General features: G+C 34.2%; 1 protein-coding gene across 8 annotated transcripts in view; it reads left to right on the forward strand.

Moving 5' to 3' along the window:
* Positions 1-16,484, forward strand: part of LOC129260854 (dachshund homolog 1-like) — a 30,589-nt gene extending 14,105 nt beyond the window's left edge. For 4 of the 8 annotated variants that reach the window (XM_064114623.1, XM_064114626.1, XM_064114627.1 and 1 more), the window contains 6 exons: positions 474-604; positions 905-1,007; positions 3,991-4,074; positions 4,571-4,837; positions 7,709-7,824; positions 12,479-16,484. In XM_064114623.1, coding sequence (XP_063970693.1) covers positions 474-604; positions 905-1,007; positions 3,991-4,074; positions 4,571-4,837; positions 7,709-7,815 — 692 coding nt within the window. In that variant the 3' untranslated portion in view covers positions 7,816-7,824; positions 12,479-16,484. The remainder of the gene's footprint in view (positions 1-473; positions 605-904; positions 1,008-3,990; positions 4,075-4,570; positions 4,838-7,708; positions 7,825-12,478) is intronic. The other 4 variants (XM_064114622.1, XM_064114624.1, XM_064114625.1 and 1 more) reach the window with 1 other exon arrangement.
* The last annotated feature ends 6,343 nt before the right edge of the window (positions 16,485-22,827 follow it).

Genomic DNA, 22,827 nt, shown 5'->3' on the forward strand with positions numbered 1-22,827 from the left:
ATGAAGGTATTGATTTATCCCGTATGCTTCCTTGAGAATGAGAATCAAAATAAAAAGAGGAATATTTTCCAAAGGAATGGATTCTTCCTCCTTTGAAATCAATATAGTATGAGGTTTATATATATGCATCATATTGGTATTGAATCTTTACCAATGTTTTTATTTGATTCTACGTCTCACTGTGCATCATAGTGATTAAACTGTAATACATTGTTTCAAAATGTCGGTTTGGTTCTTCAAGTATCTTTATGGAGGTCCAGATAAAGATGGTAAGGGGGACCCCCCTTTTTTGTGGTCCAACTGCACACATCCAATTGCTATGTTTGGAGAAGACCTAATGGTTTCAGATATTAATTTCAAACCAAATAGATGATGAAGATGGTGATGGTGCATGATGACGATGATGATATGCTGAATACTTCATTTTGTTTGAAATATCTTAATTTTTCCATAATTTTGTATTCCATGTGTAGATGGATCTCTCTCCGAGGGAGGGGCACACCCAAGAGGGGAGGAGTATGAACAGCTCCATGGCAACAACACCAACCAATCAGGGATGCCCATGAGTGGATTGACAGCTAGTGACATGCTTTCACATCAAGTGGTAAGAAGTATGAACTGCTAATCATCAGATTCAAGGGAATTAATGTACATTGCTTTGAAACAAAAATAATATTTGTTCATTCTTTTACAGATTTTGGAAAGAAGATTTTGTATTAGTTTTCTTTATTTCTTTCTTCTCTCCTTTGCTCTCACTTGTCTGTCTCACCCTTCTATCTCTGTCCCTTTCTTTTTCCCACTCTTCCTCTGTCCCTCTCCTTCCTCTTTTCATCTTTATTCTTTCTCTTGTCATCTATTGTTTTTCTCCCTCTCACCCTCTATTGTTTTTCTTCCATTGTTACAGGGTCCATCCTCCATGGAAACTCTCCTCACCAACATCCAGGGTCTACTGAAGGTAGCATCAGACAATGCACGTCAGAGAGACAAACAGATCAACCTTGAAAAAGGTAATAATGATCTTCCACTACAAAAATCTTTGCATACAGACCTAACAGTCCTGGGTCACTTAACACAAACCTTAGCAATTTACAGTGCAATTGTTTTATGTAATGGTCAAGATGGAGGAAGAGAATGGAGAGTATCAGTCTTTTTAAATTATGGTAATGTACTTTTTATAGTAGCAAAACGTATTTATCTCAAAAGTTGTTTCTGTCTGCTGACCCCTCTTACGATGGTTCATGAAAATGGTGATGATTATACGGGATGAGAGAGATGAAAAGAAAGGGAAAGAAGGAAAGGAAAGTGTAAATGAAGTGAACTCAAGAGAAAGATAAAGAAATGAGTATAAAAATCGATGGACGAAAATAATAGAAGATTAATCTAAGTCTGTGATATTCCTGGTTAAAAAAATGAAGAAAGGGGGGGGGGTTAAAACCCCCAAAGCATGTTCAAGACACTCTTAAAAGTTGATCTTGCAATTGAGATGTCAATAAGCAAGTCGGTCCTGCTGACAGTTCTGCCGAAGCTACCCAAAAACTTTTCATCACCCTAGAAGGTCAGGGGCGGTGCGGAAAAGATGCGTATCCGAGGCAGAGATGCAAGATGATGAGTGTGAAACAAGAATTTTTTTTTCATTTCTTCTCTCAGACTGTTTCACTCTACTGACAACAAATTGAAATAATATTGAAACTTTGAATCAAGGTTAGCTTCCTGATGACATATGCCATCACATTGGGGCTGTGGAAGGGAACAGACTTGATTTCTCACTTTCACCCTTTTCAGGTTAAAAATGTCTTGTTGGAAAATTTAGGAAAAGATCTCGTAATTTGTATCAAATAAGGATTTAATATCTCACTAAACTGCGGCCGTACGGCAAGTAAAAAGCAGCTGTTTTATTCATTTTTATTCAAACCACCTATATGTAGCTGGTATAAAAAATGTTAAAACCACTGTTTTCGGGCTGCCGTAGAGCAAATGTGACTTAGGTATCAGAGTGCCTACATGGGTGTTCATTTAAAACAAGAGCACCATACAAGTTATAAAGGTATATATAGTTAAAATCATTGTACATGTAGTTTGTGAAATTAGTTAGCTGAGTATTTGGTATAAGTCAGAAGTAGTCAGGAGATAATTACTTAACAGTATCTTGTCTTGTCTTTTAATTTACAGGGTTTTTATAGACTCTCAATGACAATAAATTATTCCACTTCACATGACTATAAGAACATAAAGTCAATTAACTTCATTTTATATCGATGGTGAACATCATCACTATGAACTAATAATTATATCAAATGTATTTAAAATGAAGCATTATACAAAGTTTGAGAACTACAAAGTTAACAATCCATTTATGTCAAACTGGGTCTCACATATTAATGATTGATGATAGATAGTCCCCTTTCTTTGTTTGAATTTAAACAGTTGTGTGATTTATATTTTGTAGAGAGTGATAACTGTCTCCAATTCAATAGAAGTTATCATCTATACATCTGTGTGTTTTGATTAATTACATTATTAGTATCATTATCTGTATCAACTACAGACCAGATTTAATGTTTAGTTGTGTGCTAATTGTCTAATTTATCGGCCTAAGCCAAACCAAAAGTTCATAGTTTTCAAGGAGGCTATATAAAATGAGTCAAAACTTTTTTTTTGGTCTGAAATATTCTACTTCAGGACTTTGTATTTACCCCACCTGAGGATTGTGTAGGCTCATACCAAGCCCTCAAAAGGTGGTCAGTTCATACTTGGTAATTGCAGTTCCTTACTCACAAGCATAGACTTCATGATAAATGTTGAAAAAGTGACTTTATGACTGAAAGTGAGGCTTCATCCACTCAAGCAGTCATATTTCACAAAGCCACTCCTCTATTTGTTAGAAAGAGAGCAATTAGACTTTAGCTTAATGCCCAATGATAACAAGGTCAATAAATCAAACAATTGTTTCTTGTTACAAGTGCTTTTTCCTAAGGAAACTCCATGCCATTTATTTGAGCATTGATTGCCATATCCGATGCTAGTCGTTCCCACCATACTGTAGCGTGGATTAAGGGGTTTTCAAAGTGAAAGTTTAGCAATCCCAATTGTTTTCTCAACTGTTGAGGGTTTAATTGCGCTCCATTTATCAGCTAACGATTGTATGCTCCCACTTCCTATTCCTTTGAATAATAATCCTGCGATAATAGATGACAATTGACGACATCAATCAAAATTGTTGGATTTGATTTTAATGACACTGAAAAGAAACAAAGATAAGTTAGAATCTATTCAAATAGCCCCATATATATCATTAATTGCCCCCATTTACTTCATGTAATATGTCACTGAATATGAAATAAAAAGTGATTAATTGTATCACTGAAAACTGTTCCATTAATAAGTACTTTTAGTTTGTAGCTCATGTTGGAACTATAATTCTTTCCTGCTTTCGATGTGATGAATTAGTTGCTATTGCTGGAACAATAATTTGAATCATTATTAGGGTCTCCTTTTGCAGCCAGTAACTTTTTATTTCCTGTAAATCATATTATATACTTGGTGTGTGACATCTCTGTTTTTAAACATAATAGGTGTTACTCTGAGAAAGTCACGCTACCTTTATATATTAAGACTAATTCATCCTTACCATATAACAGGAAGTGAATTTGATAATATGTCCGTAAGATTTTCTTCATATATCCTCTAAAATTTTTTACTTACTTTGTTTTATCTTCAATAAGATCAAGCAGTATGTGTTACAAGTATTAGTATTTTTATTATGATTATTTGATATAAAATTGTAATATTATGGTTCTTATAAATTCAATAGTAGATTAAGTGTTCATTATTATGGTCTAATTGTTTTGTATTCATGAGATATGATGAAAATTTGTACATTGAATGTATGTTAGCTCATGCCTTTTGAATGCATTACTCAATGGATATTGTATCATTGTCTTATTGAATTATATGAAATATAATAATTGAGTATAATGTTCTCTTTCACAGCTGAACTGAAGCTTGAACTGTTGCGTGAGCGTGAACTTAGAGAGTCAATGGAAAAACAATTGGTGGCTGAGCAGAGGAGGTTTGGTAAGTCTATAAGGAATACAGAATTTGAGGTTTCAACCTGGGGAGCATCCATGAAACAAATTTTGATTGATTATCTGTTATAAGCTACCGATATCCTTGCATCTGATTGGCTAAGATTAAAATAGTCTGTGAAATTCACTGATTATTTGTTTCATGAAATGCTCCCATTATGTCCTTCAGGCATTATGTAGGTTTCATGATGGAAAGATGATTTGTTTGAGAATTAGGAGAATATATCCTAGTGTGAACACCATATCAGTTTGCTTTTGATGCTACATGTACATGTTCTGCCTCACTTGGTTCAATAATCTCTCAGTCGTCTTATCAGGTTATGTCCATTTTGCATAACAACCCTTCATATCTCCATTTTTTTCATTTAATAATGTACTATATCAAAGCTGCCCTATAGGATGAAACATTGATATGATTTTAGAAAAGCAGTACAGGTATCTTGTATTTCTTAGCTTATTTGCCTCTTTTCTGTTGTCTTTGACAGCTATCCTTGTCCGTCGTCTCAAGAGGGAGAAACGCAGCAGGAGACGTCTCCAAGAGCAAGCCGAGTCAACGACCCAGCAGCAACAACAGCAGCAGAGGGAGCGTGAGAGGGAGCAGCAGAAGATGAAGGGCTCCATGTCAGACCAGGAGCCAAGCAGGAGCCCACCCATTCAGACTATCCAACCCATCCAGGCAGCGGCGCAGGAATCCATCAGGGCACTCAACGGTGGAGACAGGAGACCTAGCTGTCCAGATGTCTATGAGAAAGGTGAGTGGCGCATAGGTTCAAACCTCCATTGTTAGTACTTCTCTGCGTCCCATTCCATGATGTGTGTCACCAGTGATAAGTTGTCAGTCGTTCACAATCAATCCTTGGTTTTGATTGGCTGTTGAAAAAGAGTTATACTTTTAGAAATACCATAGCTGAGAACTTGACATTGATTAACAGCTGTTATTCAGAAGAGGGATGTTTGTGGGGCCATTGTTTACTCATTTGATGTAGGTAGTTATGGTTGTTGCATCTCTATTTTCTTTCTAGAGTTAGAAGTTTGTGTCTGTTTTGTTATTGTGTATACTGTGGTTGAGTGAGAGCTTACCTATTCTTGGAAAATGTCTTTGACATGGACGAGAGGAGAAGTAGGAGCATGTCTGCTGTAGTGTAGGCCCATTTATTTGCATCTAGAAATTGTGATCATTGTAATTGTTTTGCAGTTAAGTGAGGAAAATAATGTTTCAATTGCTTTCTTGGAATACCCTTGAAAATTAAACTGATATAAGTGTTCAACTTTTAGAAACAGAAAATTGGAATCTATCACTATATCTATTTTCAACTAAGGATATCAGACATATACTGTTAATTACATGAACAAAAAGCAAAGAATAATTGGCAATGAATGAGAATTTTTTTTTTTTGAAGAGATAGATAGATTCTGTGTTTTTATGAGTGACTGTAATGGTGCTATGCAATGATAGGTACGGCATCCGTTTATTAGGCAGCCACTAGTGTGCATGTCGTCCATTGCACAACACTTGGCCAATTTTAGATTTGAATCCTCATCAATAATGCAAATAAGGCAATGAGGCAAGAGTGAAGAGAGCCGTCCATATAACTCAGCAGGAAATGGGAATGAGAAATAAGAGTAATGGAATACCCATCTCCCTGATGACTGGCTTGATTGGACAATAATCAGCCAATCATGAAAGCTATACCTAACGACTGCCGACTTATTGCATGAAATCTACAAATAATATCCATCATCAATGAATTATTGAGCAAGCGCTGCTAATGATATTGTCCATTTGCCCATGCCGAGTGATGGCGGCGGGAAAGAGTTGAGGTGAAGAGAGAGAGAGAGAGAGAGTGGTATTGACATATATAGGTATTTCAGGCTAGGGGAGAATTGAAATATGCTATTAATATTGATAGTATTGGAATGAAGAGGCGAGAGAGAGACAGAGAAAGAAAAAAGAGAGATGGGGCAGACGGAAATGGGTGACATAATTAAATGGAAAGAATGGACTTTGAAAGAGAATATACTTTCTAATCAAGGGTAATTTTATTTGAGAACAATACATGTATTGTAACTGAGATCAAAACAGGCAGCATTTATATGTTGTGATTGAGACAATGAATGAAATAGAATAGAATTAGATGGACATACAGAGTTTTACAGACAGGCAGAGATAGAGAGAGGAGAGAGATAAAGACAAATCATTGCAATTCACTGATACACAATAGGGCCTATACCAGAGACATATAATAATTGACATCCTTTAATAGAAATAGTTCACCATTACACTAAGATGAATAGATAGTATAGTGAATGAATTAAGAAAATCATATGTATATATTCATAAATAAATATATATATATTAGTAATTATCAGTGTTGAGAGAGAGATATAGATAGATAGATTCAAAGATTGGTAAGAGAAACAGGGATATGGACAGATTGAGAGAAGAAGAGATCACGATAAACAGATGAGAAATAGACAGACATCAAAAGAAAGAGAGATCATGTTAGAGGAGAGCTCTAGCTGTGATATTGAAGAAAGATAGTGTCAGTCTTGGTGTGAAAATGATAAAGGGGTTAAACTGTGGTGAACGGGCGGCAGAAAGAAATATAGGAGGCATAATAATTGCGTGTTTGCAAATGTAATTATCCATTGGCGACCTTCAGATCACTTTAGTGATGAGGAGTGAACAAATTAACAGTAGTTGTGTCAACTGGCCTGGTGCCAATCCTCCAATAGGTGGCGCTGCACTACTTCAAACTTACTTTCTTACTGGAACCTATTTCTTTGTGACTATATATCTTTTATCCCAGTGCTGGTCATTCAAAAATGAGATTAATATTTCCTAAATTACAAATGAATCTGATATCTCTTTCTTTTTGTATTATGTTTTATAGGCGGAACAAACAAATATTGAAATAGTAAATAAGTTTGCAATTTACATATCTAACTCCTCTTTAGTATAACAAAAGAAATCTATGATTGAAAAGATAACAGCCACGTGAAAGGGATTTCATAAGATAATCATAAAATTATGAAATATGTTATGTCCGTATTTGCTGTAGTTTAATGTTATGAATTAAATATCATGGAACAAATAAATAAAAAATGAAAATTTTTAATATATTTCACTCAGCTGTGCCATAAACAAAATAGATTTAATGAATTAATTAATAAATGCCTTATAGCTATGCAAGCAAAGCCAGTGAATGTAATTCATATAAAATACATGTCATGTACTCTTATCATTCTTTTAATTATGTCCATGTCATATAATGTTAAGTTGATTTTTATGGTTATTGTATTATTTTGTGAATTTCCTTTTGTACAGCGAGAAGTGACAAGTGTATACAATTATCTGTGTTTGAAATATAACATGCAATTGATGATTAACTGTTGCCTAAGTAAATGTCCAACCATACAAGTCATTTGTTCGAATTCTGTAAGCAGTGATCATATAGTTTTCTTTTTATTTGTAGGGTATTACTCATTTAAAGGATGAGTTATTGTAAATGTCAGGAGGAAGTAGTAGACAAATAACTGATACATTCGACATCTAAGTTCTGCAAGCATATTAAACAATATTATTGAATCGTTAATCTATTCATTTATTTTTTTATTCACAGAGGAAATGTCACCAGAGATGGAGATTGATCGTGAAAGAGCCAACAACGTGGTGAGGAATGAGGCTGTCAGCCGACTCCAAGGTATTAACGGGAGCACGCATCCTTAAGGCGGACAGGTGTGGCCCCCCTTAATCTCCCAATCCCCCTCATTTGGTCTCATAACCCATCCTTCCTTACCCCTACCCATATCCTTGGATTCTCTGTCATACTCTCTTTTCATCTATCATCCATCCCTTCACGTACTACATGGTCACAATTTATCATCTCTTACAGGATACATCTTAATTAGCACCTTACACCTCTAAACTATACATGCTACATAATACTCTACACCACACCATACTAAGATAAACACCATATTATCCATACTACACAAATCTTCACTTGATAAATGTACAGTGTTTTAAACACCTTAAATGATTAACACCCCTCTTCTTCATATGCACCCTTTTCACCAAATCAAACTCCCTTGACCCACCACACTAAACAACGAGACCAAATCACTTCTCCTATTCACCATTCTATACAGTATTTCCCATTGTCCCTACACCAAACTTTACCTCTTCTCACTACAGTACACCATTTAATGCAACATACACCAAAACATTCTACCTTTATCACTACAGTACTCAATACACCAAAATATACCACTCTTCACTACATAAACCCCTACATACCTCCTGACCACCATTCTTTAATATAATAAACCATTCAATACCATCTATACCAAAACATAACGCTCTTTACTAAAATACAATGTTATATACCTCCTTACACCAAATTGCACCAGTCTTCACCACACCACACCACAATATTTAATTTCACTCTACATTAGTCATACAATTATCATACATGTACCACCCTAAACCAAAACTACTCTAATATTTACTGTTTCACCATATCATACCACCATCCACCAATAATCTCCTTCCCACACCATCTTTCTCTCAATATTTCTACGATTTCCTATCCCATCCTGCCTCATCCTGTTACCATACACCTCTTGACACTTCACTTTACACCACTCTACACCTGAAACTTTATAATACCATCACCTAACCTACTTAACTTTACCCTTCTAACCCCGACCAACCCATAACCTTCCCCCCCCCCTCCGCCTACCCCACCCTACCAATTGCTACCCTGCGCCACATATCCCACCTGTTGCTAAGTTATGATGTTACTTTAATGTGCTTGCTTTCTTTCTCTGTGTGCCATGGATTAAAGTAAACTAAATGCATTTCTTTCTGGCTTAACTTGCTTATTTCTATAACAAAATATTATCAATGGTAGCATAATATATTAATGTAAGAAGCATTATTAACTTTCAATTGATTATAACATATCAGCTGGCTTACGATGATTTTATTGCTTAATCTGCTTATAAGGCAAAGTTTTAGGCATTTTTTTTATTGATTTTTTAGTCTGAGGTTAAAAGTATATAAAATAAAACTTGAAGGAGAATGATGACTGCTATGTTTTACCCTTTGCTGCAGAAAGCAGGTTAAATATCCCTTAGATCCTCTGAGCTACACCCACAAAATACTTCCTTTCCCCATGACACCATTCCACCATCATGAAGGGTGTTTTGTAGCTTTCTTGATCTCTGTATTTTCATTTTCTTCTTTTTTACCTGCTCTTCTTTGTGTTCATGGTGCAATGTTAAACATCCATATTTGGGTTTTTTATGCTGTTGTGGATTTGTAGTGTTTGTCTTTAAGGGATATATTCCTTTTTTTACACCCTGGCAGGTATTGAAATTAAATCTGAAGTGAATATTCATTCATATTAAAGTGCCCTTTAAATTTTGTACAATTCGTGATGTAATATATAGATGAGCCCTGAAAAAAAGTGGCCCTATTTAGGGATATTAACATTTATTTCCCTTCTTGGGGGTAACCACACAATTGTGACTTTTCTTCAATAAAAAAAAACAATTTGATTTTATGATTACCCCAGATGTCACATCTATGTTCCCATAATTATGATAGAAATTAAAAGCATATGTTAAAAACCTGAATATATATCAATTGTTTGAGTGACAGGTTTTTGGCTTGGCACATATTATATGTTTTTGCTATATTCTAACTATGTTTGCATGCAAGCAGCGTATGCTGTTGTGCATGTTTATATTGTTTCTATAGTTCAATGTTTTACAAAGCTTTAGTGATGTTTGAAGGTCAAGCTTTTATTAATGATTTGCTCTGCAAAATTATTGCCAAATCAAATTATGCAAAATTGGGGCAGTTTATATAACATTTGACGACTGTGATATGATTTGACAAGCTAATTAATTTAGATGTATTGTACACACATGTACTGCATACACATGTTTAAATGTTTTTTTTTTCATCTGCAAGAGCAGTGCGCATTTTAGCTTGCATGCAGCTTGAGCGCCGCGATGAGCGAGTGCGCCACGCATTTTATTATGAAATACACTTTTTTGGGGGAAAATACACTTTTTTATCACAGAATACACTTTTTCATTCCCGGAGGTTGGCAGGTCTGGAGATCAAGGGTAAATAAATTACTATCAGTTCCAATTTATATTGATGATCACAGAAAAGAATTTTGTTTATCATTTGCAATTAGTTTACACCAAGTCAGTTTGGTTTATTTGTTTTATCACCTGTCCAGAATGTTAATGTTTATTTTGAATATTCTTTTTTAACTCAATAGGTCTTTAAACAATTATTTTATTGTCTTATTACTATTATCATTATTATTTTGTTATTCATAATAAACAAACAGAAAAAGAAGAAATACAAGCAATATGATAAGGAGAGTTTGTTCATTCAAATTAAATCTTCAAATTTTGTACATGTATTGAAAACTCTGCTGCCTCATTTAGGATTCTTTTGATGTTTATTTGTTTTTGTGAGGGGAAAGGTTCAACCATAATCTGAAGGTTTCTGTTTCACTGGGGATTAAATTATATGAAATTGAATTGGTTGCTCTTGAAATGATTTAGCTGTAATGAGAGGTGTTATCAAAAGTCATTTGAAACAAAAAGCTTTTGTAATTAGTCTACCATTAATCGGTTAACATTAAAACATTTTAGTTTGTTTAAAGAGTCTGCGACCTTGTTTGATTTGATCATTTGCAATGATGTAAATGTGAATAATGAAATTGAAACAATAGCTTTTTGACGCTGTTTCCCATATGTTCTTGTAGTTTAATACTCATATTTGCAGTCATAACGATGATAATCATGATCATTATAATGAGATTTTGTTCCATTACCACTGGAAGTAATGGAGCCGAAAATGAATTTTGTTAACAGAAGAGTGCTGTGAACCATAACTAACGATGCCTTTATTGGCTTTAATTTGACTTTTTTTAATTAAGTACATTCGGCAATAGATTTAACGTATTGCAAGTAAATGAATGTAATTACATGCTGCCAATTTAAAAGGTGAGCTTTCACATTACAGATGTGAGGTGTCAATTCAAATTAGTTCCCACTTTATGAATTATTAAATAGATGGCAGTTTAAATGATTAATATCTGCTGGTTCCTAGATAGGATATGGTTCTGTTATGATATGACTCAATAACTAATTGAGTGATTGGGTTTAATTACACTCAAATTGCGTAGCAATCTTCTTCATTTGAATGCTAATAGAAAATTGGGCTATTGTTTCTCATCGGTGCGTCGTACAATGGGATTTTGATAGCTGCACTCTCACTGATTAAATTCTCATTCTTGCTTATAACACCAAAATATATCATTGTCTGGAAAAAGGTTGATGATGTAAAGGTCATTTGCAACTTGAATAATATAGCTCTGGAATACACAAGCTGCATTTACTCAAAGAAATTGTTCAATAAACATTTCCAGTATAACTTGCGAGATCAATTCAACATATAGGAATTGCAATTTTATTTATTAAACTTACTGAGCTGTGCTAGATTTCTGGATGGACTCAAAGCTCTTGAGACTCTCATTCATACCACTTTGCAATATGTATTTCAAGTGTTAAAACATTCATGACCGGAAAGTGGTTTTGATTCTCATTATTCAAATGTTGTTTCAATATCCAATATAGGTGCATTCTTGAGTTAAAGATGTTCTAGAATATAGATGAATAGACCTTTATAAAAATATACAATGATATGAGAATGCCAGTTTCTTTCATTTGAAAGTTTGTTGAGTGTATATATTGTTCAATTTGAGAATATTTTGCTTTAGTTTAGAAAAAATACTATTTTTTATATTCATACATATTGTTAAATGATGATTGTTGTAATTTGGTTTCATATAATGTCTATGCTTCCATTAATCTACTAGTATGTTATCATATAACATATAACTATATATCACTAGTCATGTATGGAGTCTCACATAAATGTCTCATGCATGCAGTATCAAAATGAGGAGCGCACGTTAATGTAGCTAATTGATAGAACTGCTTGGAGACATTTTGTTCATGACTCCCAAGTTGGCATAGGCTAGTCCACTCAAACTACTTAGTAGTAATATCAGAAGTATAATTTATTATGTTACAATTAACTTAAAATTATATTATTAACTCAATATAGATAATATTGGCACTGTTATATTACATTTTGTAAGATATTCCACTTTTTATGTGATTTGTTTCTTTTTTGTCTTATTTAATTTTTTATTCATTAGTTTGACATTTTTATTCAATCGAAATGTTGTTTCATAATGTGTAATGGGTATTCCATCTTGTATACCATGCATTAAGTATGTAATATACATAATTATTAATCATTTGACATTCTTTTTTTCTTCATCTTTGCACAGATGCCAGAATGTACTTCAAGAACTCCCTCCTCTTCAACCCTGGACTGGCCACGTAGACCACTCCCATCTTGGTTATCATGGCAACACTGTATCTAGCCCCACTGGAGTGACACATGTAAAAAAAAAAAGGACAGTTACTGCTTGACCTTGAATGAACTCCGCTCCTGATAGGATGTAGAAATCCCTACACAATAGCGTGAGATGGATTGCAGCAACATAATGAGTGAATGTATTCACTACTTGTGCAGAGGATATAGATTAGGTTCCATACAAGATGATCTAAGATGACATTAAAGAGCCCAGCTCAGGAGGGATACAGCAGTATAGACTCATTAAGTGGATGTACAAAAGGAAGACATTGTAATTATTGTAGCTGTCTTCATCAAGATGGTGTTCACAGGCTCGTAATATAAGTGAATCGACGAAAGCGATGTACGATGAGAATGCTATCAGAAAGATGGAGAAACGTTTTAGAAGAATGTATATAGTATTTTGTGAGGCTATTGGAGATTTATGATGATGAATGTGTGCTGTTTCTGTTACCTTCCCATAAATATGAATATTAAAGGCAGACTTGACCTTTTGTCCACCACATAGAGTGAAGATGCCAAGTTTGATGTAAATTGATGTAAATACATGTATGACCTTGCAGTTCAAACCTTACCAGCCGTAGCTACTGTTTGTTCTGTTCAGACTTTTTTTTATTTCATTTAAACCTGACATTGTAAAAATAAATGACAATCTATAGATTAGAACTTGCAATGATTTTATAGAGCATTTTGCAATCATGTAACTTGCCATGGTGATAGATCTAGTAAACATAATCTCATCACTAGGCCTATACCAAACTGAATGACTAAGAACCAAAGCTTTTAAGTGCAAATGGGTTATTGGTATAAATGAGAAGCTCTATTTTAGAGTTATCAATTGTATAAAATTTAGCCATTAAATCTCTAATTTGGACATTGTTTATGTACATGAATTTCCTGAGCCTGAGTTTGTATATTTATTATTTATTAATGTATGATATTGCCTCTGCATGATACACCAATGTCAAGTGTGATTGAACATGATGTACAGTTTTGATTAGAAAATTGATTTCTTTGATTTAGCAAAAGTATATTCAAATTGATTTCATGTTCCAGTGGCTATCATAATCATTATTGGTTAATCTGCAATCGGCACCCATGCTTGCAGCTGGTACTGCAATGTTTGATTTAATTTGTTATATATTAGAGGTCAAGAACTTTGACCCTTAACATAACCCTTCATCATGTGTGATTTCAATTATTGACCTCTCTGAGTTGAACATTTTCTCCCCAAGTTTGCTTTCACAAATCTGTTCTAAACAACAAGAATAATGTACAACTTCATTCCATAGTTCTGTCTTTGTACTGGCACTTCATGATGGAAATCAAATCATCAAATGATAATATTATGCTTTTAATATAGCACTTGACCCATGGGAATGATATTTCTTAGCATGTTATGAATATACTTATTATTACCCCAGCCATCATATCCTTCTTTGCCAAACTAATTTAAGAAACCTGCACTTTATACCCCTTATGTTCATTTGAGACATCAGATTTTTCACAAACTAAAGCACATCTTTGGTTAAATTGAATCTCCTAATTTTTTTGGAATTAAAAACTTGAAATACTTGCCATAACGCTATGCAGAATATATACATCTCACAGTTGCCATTATATTATTTGAAATAGCATACAAGATGATATATATATCCATATACTCATAGACAATGTGCTGCGGCTACTAACATTTGTTATGTAATTTTGTTTATATGGTTAATGCAGTAATTCAAATATGACGCATAGGCAGGGATCATGCTTGTCTTGATCGGCCAATCTATGCTATGATCGAAGTTTGAATTTTTTTTCAACTAAATTTAGATTTTACTCTTCAACCCCTGCCCCCCCCCCTCTCCATTGCTACATGAGCATTTGTAAATTAATTCCATATTAGCTAACCCCAGTGTATTTGGTAAGTAATGGCAAAGGCTGCATTACAACGGTAGCATCTGTCATGCTTTCTATCTCTTAGAACTTGCTGAAATTCCCCTTGTGTTTTGAACATTTTAAATTGCTGTACTATGATGCACTATTTGAATTTTGGGCCAGTCTTTTGTGTGTATTTAAAGTGTATAGTTTATATGCTGTACAAAAGTTGATGCAAATGTATTATGATTGACCCTGCAATTGAGACATTGTTATGTAATAGATATATGTTACATCAAGACTATAGGGTGAGAACAAGAAGCATACAGGGTGTAAGCTCAAAAATTGTAAATTGTTTGTTTCGTGATGATATTTTTTTATAACTTCTTTTGAAATACCTAGACGTAGTACTAAATGACAGCAGAAGAAAATAAATGTTTATATATTTTTTTTCATTTGACAACATAAACATGGAAAATTAGTCATTTCATCTGTATCACATCCATATTAGGTATTTGAATTTTTAATGTAATGACCTGATATATTCATTAGTTTTTTTTACGAAATATTACGATTTATGTGTTTAATTTATATTAAGATGATTTTTTTTAGGTATTCCCCTGTTCATTTCATTCTTCTCATTCATTCTAGTCTCTTGACTGTTAGAGAGTGATAAAAAATGGAATATCATGTATTTTCAGTATTATATTTTGATGTAGAATGGAGTAGAAGAAAAAAATGAAGACCATTCTTTGTTAGAGACCTTCTTACGCGAGTTTCTTCATTACGTCTCTCCCATGTGAGCCTAAATAATTTTTGTGAAAAAAATAAAGAATTGTTCCAAGACTTGGATAAGCTAGTAACGTCACATTTGTTTGCCCATTGTTTGATGTTAATATGTGTCATATTTAAATGACCTGTATCATAGACATTCCTGTGTTGTGCCCATTTGTATATTAATCATTGTAAGTTGCTTCAAAGATATAATTTTCATGATCATTCAATTTATCAGATGTATTTCTTCTGTACCATTTTTTCATTATGATATAAATAATGTTTATTTGGTAGGCTTTTTTTCTATTTCACTACAGTTTTCCCCATTCATTCAATTTTATTTTGTTATATTTTTATCTCAGGGTTGCAAAGATTTAGAAGAACACATTTAGCTATTGCTAAGTTTTACCCCATATTGGACATTAAAATCCATTTCAGTTTGTGGTTATGGGTTTTCTACCTATCAATCATTTCTTATCAATGTTTAAGGATTGTTGTTACATAAGGAGAGTGGAGAATTGGGGAAACAAATCTTTTTGGCATTGGAATAAAGTTATTTTGGCCGCTTTTTATAGTGATATGCAGGTGATTATTTTATTACTTGTTTCTTTACAATCATGCACATTTATGGAGCTAAATAAAATTGCAGGTATATTCCCAGTTTCTTGCTATAAATTGCATAAAAAAGGTTTTTTGACAAAGTTGAGAACTGTCCATTGATATTATTAAAAATTTACATAAATCTAAATGGGTATAAGAATGAAAAGGTCAAAGGTCATATACTGGATCATGTACAGAACATAATGTCTCACAATGAATTTCAACCCCACCCTTATATATATGGTGCTCACTTTATGAAATCTTCTTCAATAAAACCACCTTTACTGAAGATTCTTTATGAGAAAGGTATGAATGTATGTGTGACTATGGAATCTGTTGTATACATCTTATTCTTGTAACAAAAATTGTGTAAAAATTACAGATTTGAATTTAGAAACAGACAAAAAAAGCATAAAACTATTGTAGATCAATGTTGTCTTGTAGAATTTAGATGTAAATTGTTTTCATTTTATCAGTAGCGCAAATTCTTTCATTTGATTATTTTTGTCATAACCATTTTGTTGTCTCATTTTCATCCTTATTTTAAACTTTGTTATCATTTGTTGATATGTTTGCTCTTTCCAAAGTAAAAAAATTCTTTTAATTTATTAGGGAAGCGATATTGCAATAAAGTTTGGGCCCTTGAGCCCATATCGAGTTCAGTGTAAGAATAATGTTAATGTGTTTCTTTATTTATTTTAAGTGTTCATTTCCGAGTTTGAGAGAACTAACATTGTTTTTTTAGTTTGATTTTTTTATGAAAGTGAGGCACTTTTTGAAAATGTTACTTTACAAGTTAGTTGTGATTTTTTTCTTAGAGTGAACATGTGGAGAATTTGGAGAGAAATTATACACTTTTTTCTTCATTTGGGAAGTTTGTGAGTGTTCACTGAAATCTCTCCAATGAATAATATTAAAAAATAGAAAGAAATCACTTCAAATTACCAAGAATCCACTTTTTCATGTTTCAAAGAGTTTACATGTTCACATTTTAGCTTATAAGTTTTCAATTATTTTCTCAATAATGTTTCTGGTATTCTTGTGTCAGGTGAGAGGCAGATGAATATGGGATTATTACTCATGTAGTGAGGGTAGAATATGTACTTGATCTTGGCAGTGACCGCATATTTCAGCTGCAAATTGGCAATGTCATAACTTTGCCTGATCCATGTCACCCATCCCCCACCCCCACCCCGCTTCCATCTCACCTCGTATCAATCTATGACCGTATTGTCATAACAATACCACCTAAAGCTAAATCCTTTAGAACTTTGATCTAATTTTTTTAAAGGGGGTTCAAAGTTTTCAAAGAAATCATTCTTGACAATAAAAAAAAACAAAGGCAGTGTCCTTTTCTGATTATTTTGAATGAAGTAACACAGTTGGAGATATTTGTTAGAACATTCCACCATGTTCAATTGTTTTCTGATCTATGACATGTAAGACAATGGATGTAACATACAATCATATTTTCTTTCCAAAAATAAAAAATACAATAGGAAACATGCGCTTTACACTGTAACTGTAAATGCTCACTGGCTGTTAGCCAATCTGTATGTTTCCTAACCAGAATCCATAATTTTCATTTTGTAATGAGCAGAACAAATAAAAAACATGGGGGTGATGTAGGCGTAATGACTATTTCTATTGATGGTAGGCCTATTCAAGTTTAGATAATGCAAAGGGGCGCAAAGGAGGATAGGGTTAAGAGAGCTAGGAGATAAGTATGGATACACTCGTATAATGTGGAAGGCAGGGATAAGGAGATAATTAGCAAAAAATATAAGTGAGAAAGAAAGAGAAAGAAGGAAATAAATCAATAAATGAATAAAGAAAGAAAGATGGAAGGAAGGAAAAGAAAGAAAGAAAATAGGCTGGAGGGTGGAATGAGAAAGTATACAAGAAAGAAGAACAAGTTAACTCACTGGAGGCAGTGGCGTAACAGGCGGGGGGCAGGGGGGGGGGGGCAAGCTGTCCACCACCCCCCCCCCCCCGGTGGATTTCACCGGGAAAATAAAAAACGGAAAAAGAGAAAAGGCAGAAAGAGGGAAAGGGAAAGAAAGAAAGAAAAAGAGGAAAGGGAAATGGAAAAAGTGAAAAGAAAGGGACAGAAAGAACGAACATAAATAGAGGAAATGGAAGAAAAGCGGGAAAAGGAACGAAAGAACGCTTGAGAAAGTCCCAAATATCCTGAAATACTAAAAAAAGAAAAAAAAAACTTAATAACACGACCCGGCTGCCGAGGATTAAAAAAATACAAAGAACGGGAAGAAAGGTGGATGGCGTATATTATAAGCTTGCTAAATTTTATGCAATGATGGTCGCAATCAGAACAAAAAATCCTTAGCCAAGGGCTAGTTATACAGTGCGTATCAAAAAAAAAGTTTACACTTGGAAAAAATCCTGTAAAATTATACATTTGTTATATCCTAAAGATTTTTCCACATTTTAACATTGGTACAGGTCCATTTAAGCAAATTACGATATAACTGTCGAAAAATATTTCCGCTTGAGTGCGCACCACTGATTTTTGGAAAGTTAGTGAAAAATGATTTGCGCAGAACTTTGAAATAGTTATGCAAATAAAAGTAGACCTTAATCATGAAGAACACGTGGAATTTAGCTAGTAAAATTGATTTGAAGATATATTTTACCTTTTTAAACTTGTTTCCTTGCCCAAAACACTTCGAAGAGTGCATTGCGCCCCACCCCACTCCCCCACACACCGAGGCCATCGTGACGATATTTACTTTACACTGAGCTGTGATTTACATAAAATGGCTTAGGCTTGATTTTCATTTCGTTGATCATTGTCAAGCTTGGGAAAAATGTGGAGAAACAAGTATTAAACGAAAAATGAAATGTAAACCCACTTTAAATGATAAAAACTTAGTGAAAAAATGCTGGAGATGTCTGATATTAACGTTTGTTCAGATTCAGTTGTGTCCTCAGATCCAGCTGGCACAAAAAGGGTAAAGGTTGTGCTTACTAAGTGTTGAAATTTCAATTTGGGTAGCAAAACTGTTACAAAATGCTTGAATGTATCCGTTTTATTTCAATTGACTAAAAGTGCAAGGAAAATGCATGAGAAATGTTTCGCAGGGTAAGTTTGATTTCGCCCTTTCCCCTCGACACAGCGTGAAAACGAGCATTTCTGCGCAAACAGATTTCTACGAGCTTCACAAAAATGGACAGTGCTCACTCAAGTGTAACATTCTGTCAAAACTTTTACTTTCATTGGATAGATGAGACCTAAACCCAAGATTATATGTGAAAAAATTACCCACATGTTGTATATATTTTAATTCCCATGGCTTTTTCAAAGTGTAAACTTTTTTTGATACGCACTCTATATCCCCCTATGTCGATCCTAACCTGTATAAGAAAAGCTTTACGCCTGCTAGATTTACCGTACAAAGCCTCTCAATGTTTACTTTGGCTAAATTGTCAAATATATTATCACATATTTAGAATTTAATTTCGAAATCTTTTTATAAAAGGAAAAAAAATTCTGGCTCGCTTCGCTCGCTGGCGACTTTTTACAAATTTTGCCATATTTTCTACGTTGTGCTGCCTCAAAATATTTCGTTTATTATCCGCAACTGCATTGAAGTTATGTGTTGTGAATGTACCCGCGGTTTGATAATAAAGTGGCCATCTGCAATGTTTTAAAATATTACGAGGTTCCGGGGGCTCCACCAAGGACCAGTGACGGCACGGGGGCATTTGCCCCCAATGAGTTGGCCCCACTTGCTCCCCCCCCCGAAATTTTGAAAAAAATAAAAAAGATGTGTAGTTAATGTCATAAGCATCCTAATAAATCTGCAAAATGCCCCAAAACAGCTTTTCGTTCTTTAAACTTTCTCATCCATTCACTGTTAGCTCCCTACAATATTATGTCAACATAATCTTTCGGGTCATTATATAAAATTCAAAATTTCGCTCGCGCAACGCGCTCGCAGTAACTGTTGACTGAGATAAATAAATTATCTGTTCACATGGGGCATAAAAATTCAGTGTTCAAGTCAATATGCTTCTCGCGATTAGAGTTTTCGTTATTCGTTTTAAGCGAGATACACATCTTGTGTATTCATAAGTTTCATAAATAAAAAAAATCAGCTCGCGCTACGCGCTCGCATCAATATTGTTTAGTTAAATAGCCATCCAGCTCATGATAACAAAAAGTGCTTAGAACGTCCAGTTATCATCTCAGCATGTCAAAAAGTTTTCAGCTAGCGCTTTGCGCTCGCATTATCTATTTGGTAAGATATAATCTGCATGATCCAATGCAAACAGCTAGTCCTGAATAAGTCCTTTTTTTAAGTCGGTAGTGCCTACATAAAAAAAAATTAGCCCACGCTTATCGCTCGAATTTGTGAAATAGGCAAAAAAAATAGTGTTGCCCCCCATGTTCTTTCCCCTTAAGATTAAAATTCCTCGTGCCGCCACTGCCCCAGACCCAATCCGCATAGCACTGGCCAAGAACCAAAAAGAAATATGAAAGGAAAGGAAAGTAAGATATGATGTTATTTTCTGAATACCTTGTCAAAATCAATCTTAAGTTAGATTCTCATGAAAAAGTGATTTTTCTCGGGATTTATATTAAACAAATTTTTGCCGCGCGCGTCATGCTGTGCCCCCTCTTTTTTGTACTTATCACGCATTGAGCTGCTTCGCCCTAATGCTCGGGCACAATCATAAAAAAAAACCTGTTCATACCATGATATGACCGGGAAGTTTTTGGCTCTTGCCCCTCCTGGCCACCGACCCCTGTTACGCCCCCGACTGGACGGAGAGAGAAAGAGAAGAGAGAGAGAGGGGGGGGGGGGGGATTGGGGGCGATATGTCAGCCAAACTTGTTAATGAGTAATGAGAGAGGGGGGTTATGAAAAAAAAAGACTGCTGAAAGTTTAAAAGAACTGGACCAGGAATTAGAAAGTTTTCTTAGATCACCCAAACTATAAAAACTTTAAATTTGTAAGATTGGACGTTATAAAGTTAAAATGATTAACGTTATTTAGACATTTGGCAAAACTTTAGACAGGTTTTCAATGGAACCAATGATGGGAAGTGGATGATATATGGGTAACATAATGAGCAAAAGGGTATATAAATTAAGAATGGGTTATAATGACAGAAAAAATGAGTGTGTGTTTGTGATATTAGAGATTAAATAGCGAGGTGAGAACGAAGAAAAGAGAGAGGGAGAGTGAGAAAGGAAATGGGAGAGGGGGTGGTTTGTGCTTCGATGATCATTACAAATAAGATGCAGAAAGGCGTCACCAAAGTTAACTCACGAGTTCAAAAGAAGTGCAAACCCACAAAATGGCCCTTTCTTCCAGAACATTAAATAGAAAATACATTAAAGCACACATGCTTCGATTCCGTGCTTACTTCACAAACAATCAACAAACGTGTTTTATTTTTCCTTTTCATTTCCTTGGAACATGGCAGCGGCAGGCAGTAAGGAAATCACACCTCTTTTTGTTAATTGTTCGGGTCAACTCAGATGTGCTCACATCACAGTCAGCAAACCTCAGAAAAAGTCATAAATCTCAAACCAAGAAGATCTTTGATTAGTGTTTCCTGGAGTTATGAAAATACAATGAGCGTTGTCAAGCAACTGTCATAGACAAAATCCACATCATTGCTTTATTTCTGTTTGCTCTCAAAATGTACACCGTTTATAATTTGATCTGATTTCATCATATCACGTGACAGAATGGAATAGAGTTATGGGATTCACCGCTTTGATTCGCCCTGACATATGAAGGCCTTCATTAATCGCACACAGGAAATAGAATGTTAACAACTATTTAGAAAGAAGAGATTTTTTTTTGGAATAGAGATGTGACTGTGTCTCGGGATGACGATTAGTTGCAGGTTCGATTGAGGCGTCAACATTATTTGGCGCGCACACCTTTTCATCTCATCATCGATATCTAGGGCAGACGATGTCATTCACTATCGTCACAAAGTCCATTTGATTATCACAACTCTTGTTGAACTACTTTTGAATTACTGGACAAGAATCTCTGTATATGGTCTTCAAGTAAAATATTACTCATCTCGTCTCATTCAGGCCTGCCAATTAAGAATTAATATTTATGCCTATTATCTTATCAATGAAATTTACCATTTTAGTTGTAATGTTGTAATGAAATAATTAATGCAAGGTGCGTTTTTATGCTTAATAATTAAAATGACCTGTTTTCCTGGTGTATACTACTAGAAAACGGGAATCAAGGATTTAAATTCTTTGCATTCAAAAAGTTATTTTCTTTACCTATCATTGGTTCATTGGTTGAAACATTTTGCTAGGAAGAAAATGTTACCAAAATAATTGAACTAAGTGGAATATTGAGCATACTATTCCAAATTCCTTCAATTAAACTATTTGCAAAATAACAAGGGGTTGTCTCATGAAATTTTGATTTTTTTTTCACTTTCTTTCATGAATGTTGTTGAAATTTTCACTTAAAATACAATTACCCTCTTCACATTATTTTGATGAGATTCATAATAAAGCACTTATGTCAATTTTATATTTTGGCTCAAGGGGTTAGCTCTTGAATTAAATATGTTTCCTCGCTCTGAATATCACTACGTAAGATAAGATTAATAATAAATCAAATTGGTCAATTTTGGGGCATTTATAGGCATTTTATAAAAATATTCACCCTTGGCCAAAATGGCAAAAAGATGAAAATAGGAATTCTTATTGTCCTAACATAAGATGATATTCTTTACCGTCTCCATCTATTTGAGAGGTGACTGGGCATATTTCAGAAAATTATGAACTATTGTCACTTTTGGTCGGGTTGGCCTATAAACTGTAACAGTGAGCGTCCCTATTTTAGGTGAAATTACAAAGAACACTTTTTGTCCATTCAAAGGGCGTTTGGGCAAATCTTAGGAAAAAAACTGATTCCATTCATATTTTCGTTAACTTTGTAAATTATAATTCTACAAAATGTTGCAGTATTTCATAAAATGACAATGCAGAGGTTATACATG

The sequence above is a fragment of the Lytechinus pictus genome, unplaced genomic scaffold (assembly GCF_037042905.1).
Source record: "Lytechinus pictus isolate F3 Inbred unplaced genomic scaffold, Lp3.0 scaffold_19, whole genome shotgun sequence".
In the NCBI taxonomy this organism is placed as follows: Eukaryota; Metazoa; Echinodermata; class Echinoidea; order Temnopleuroida; family Toxopneustidae; genus Lytechinus; species Lytechinus pictus.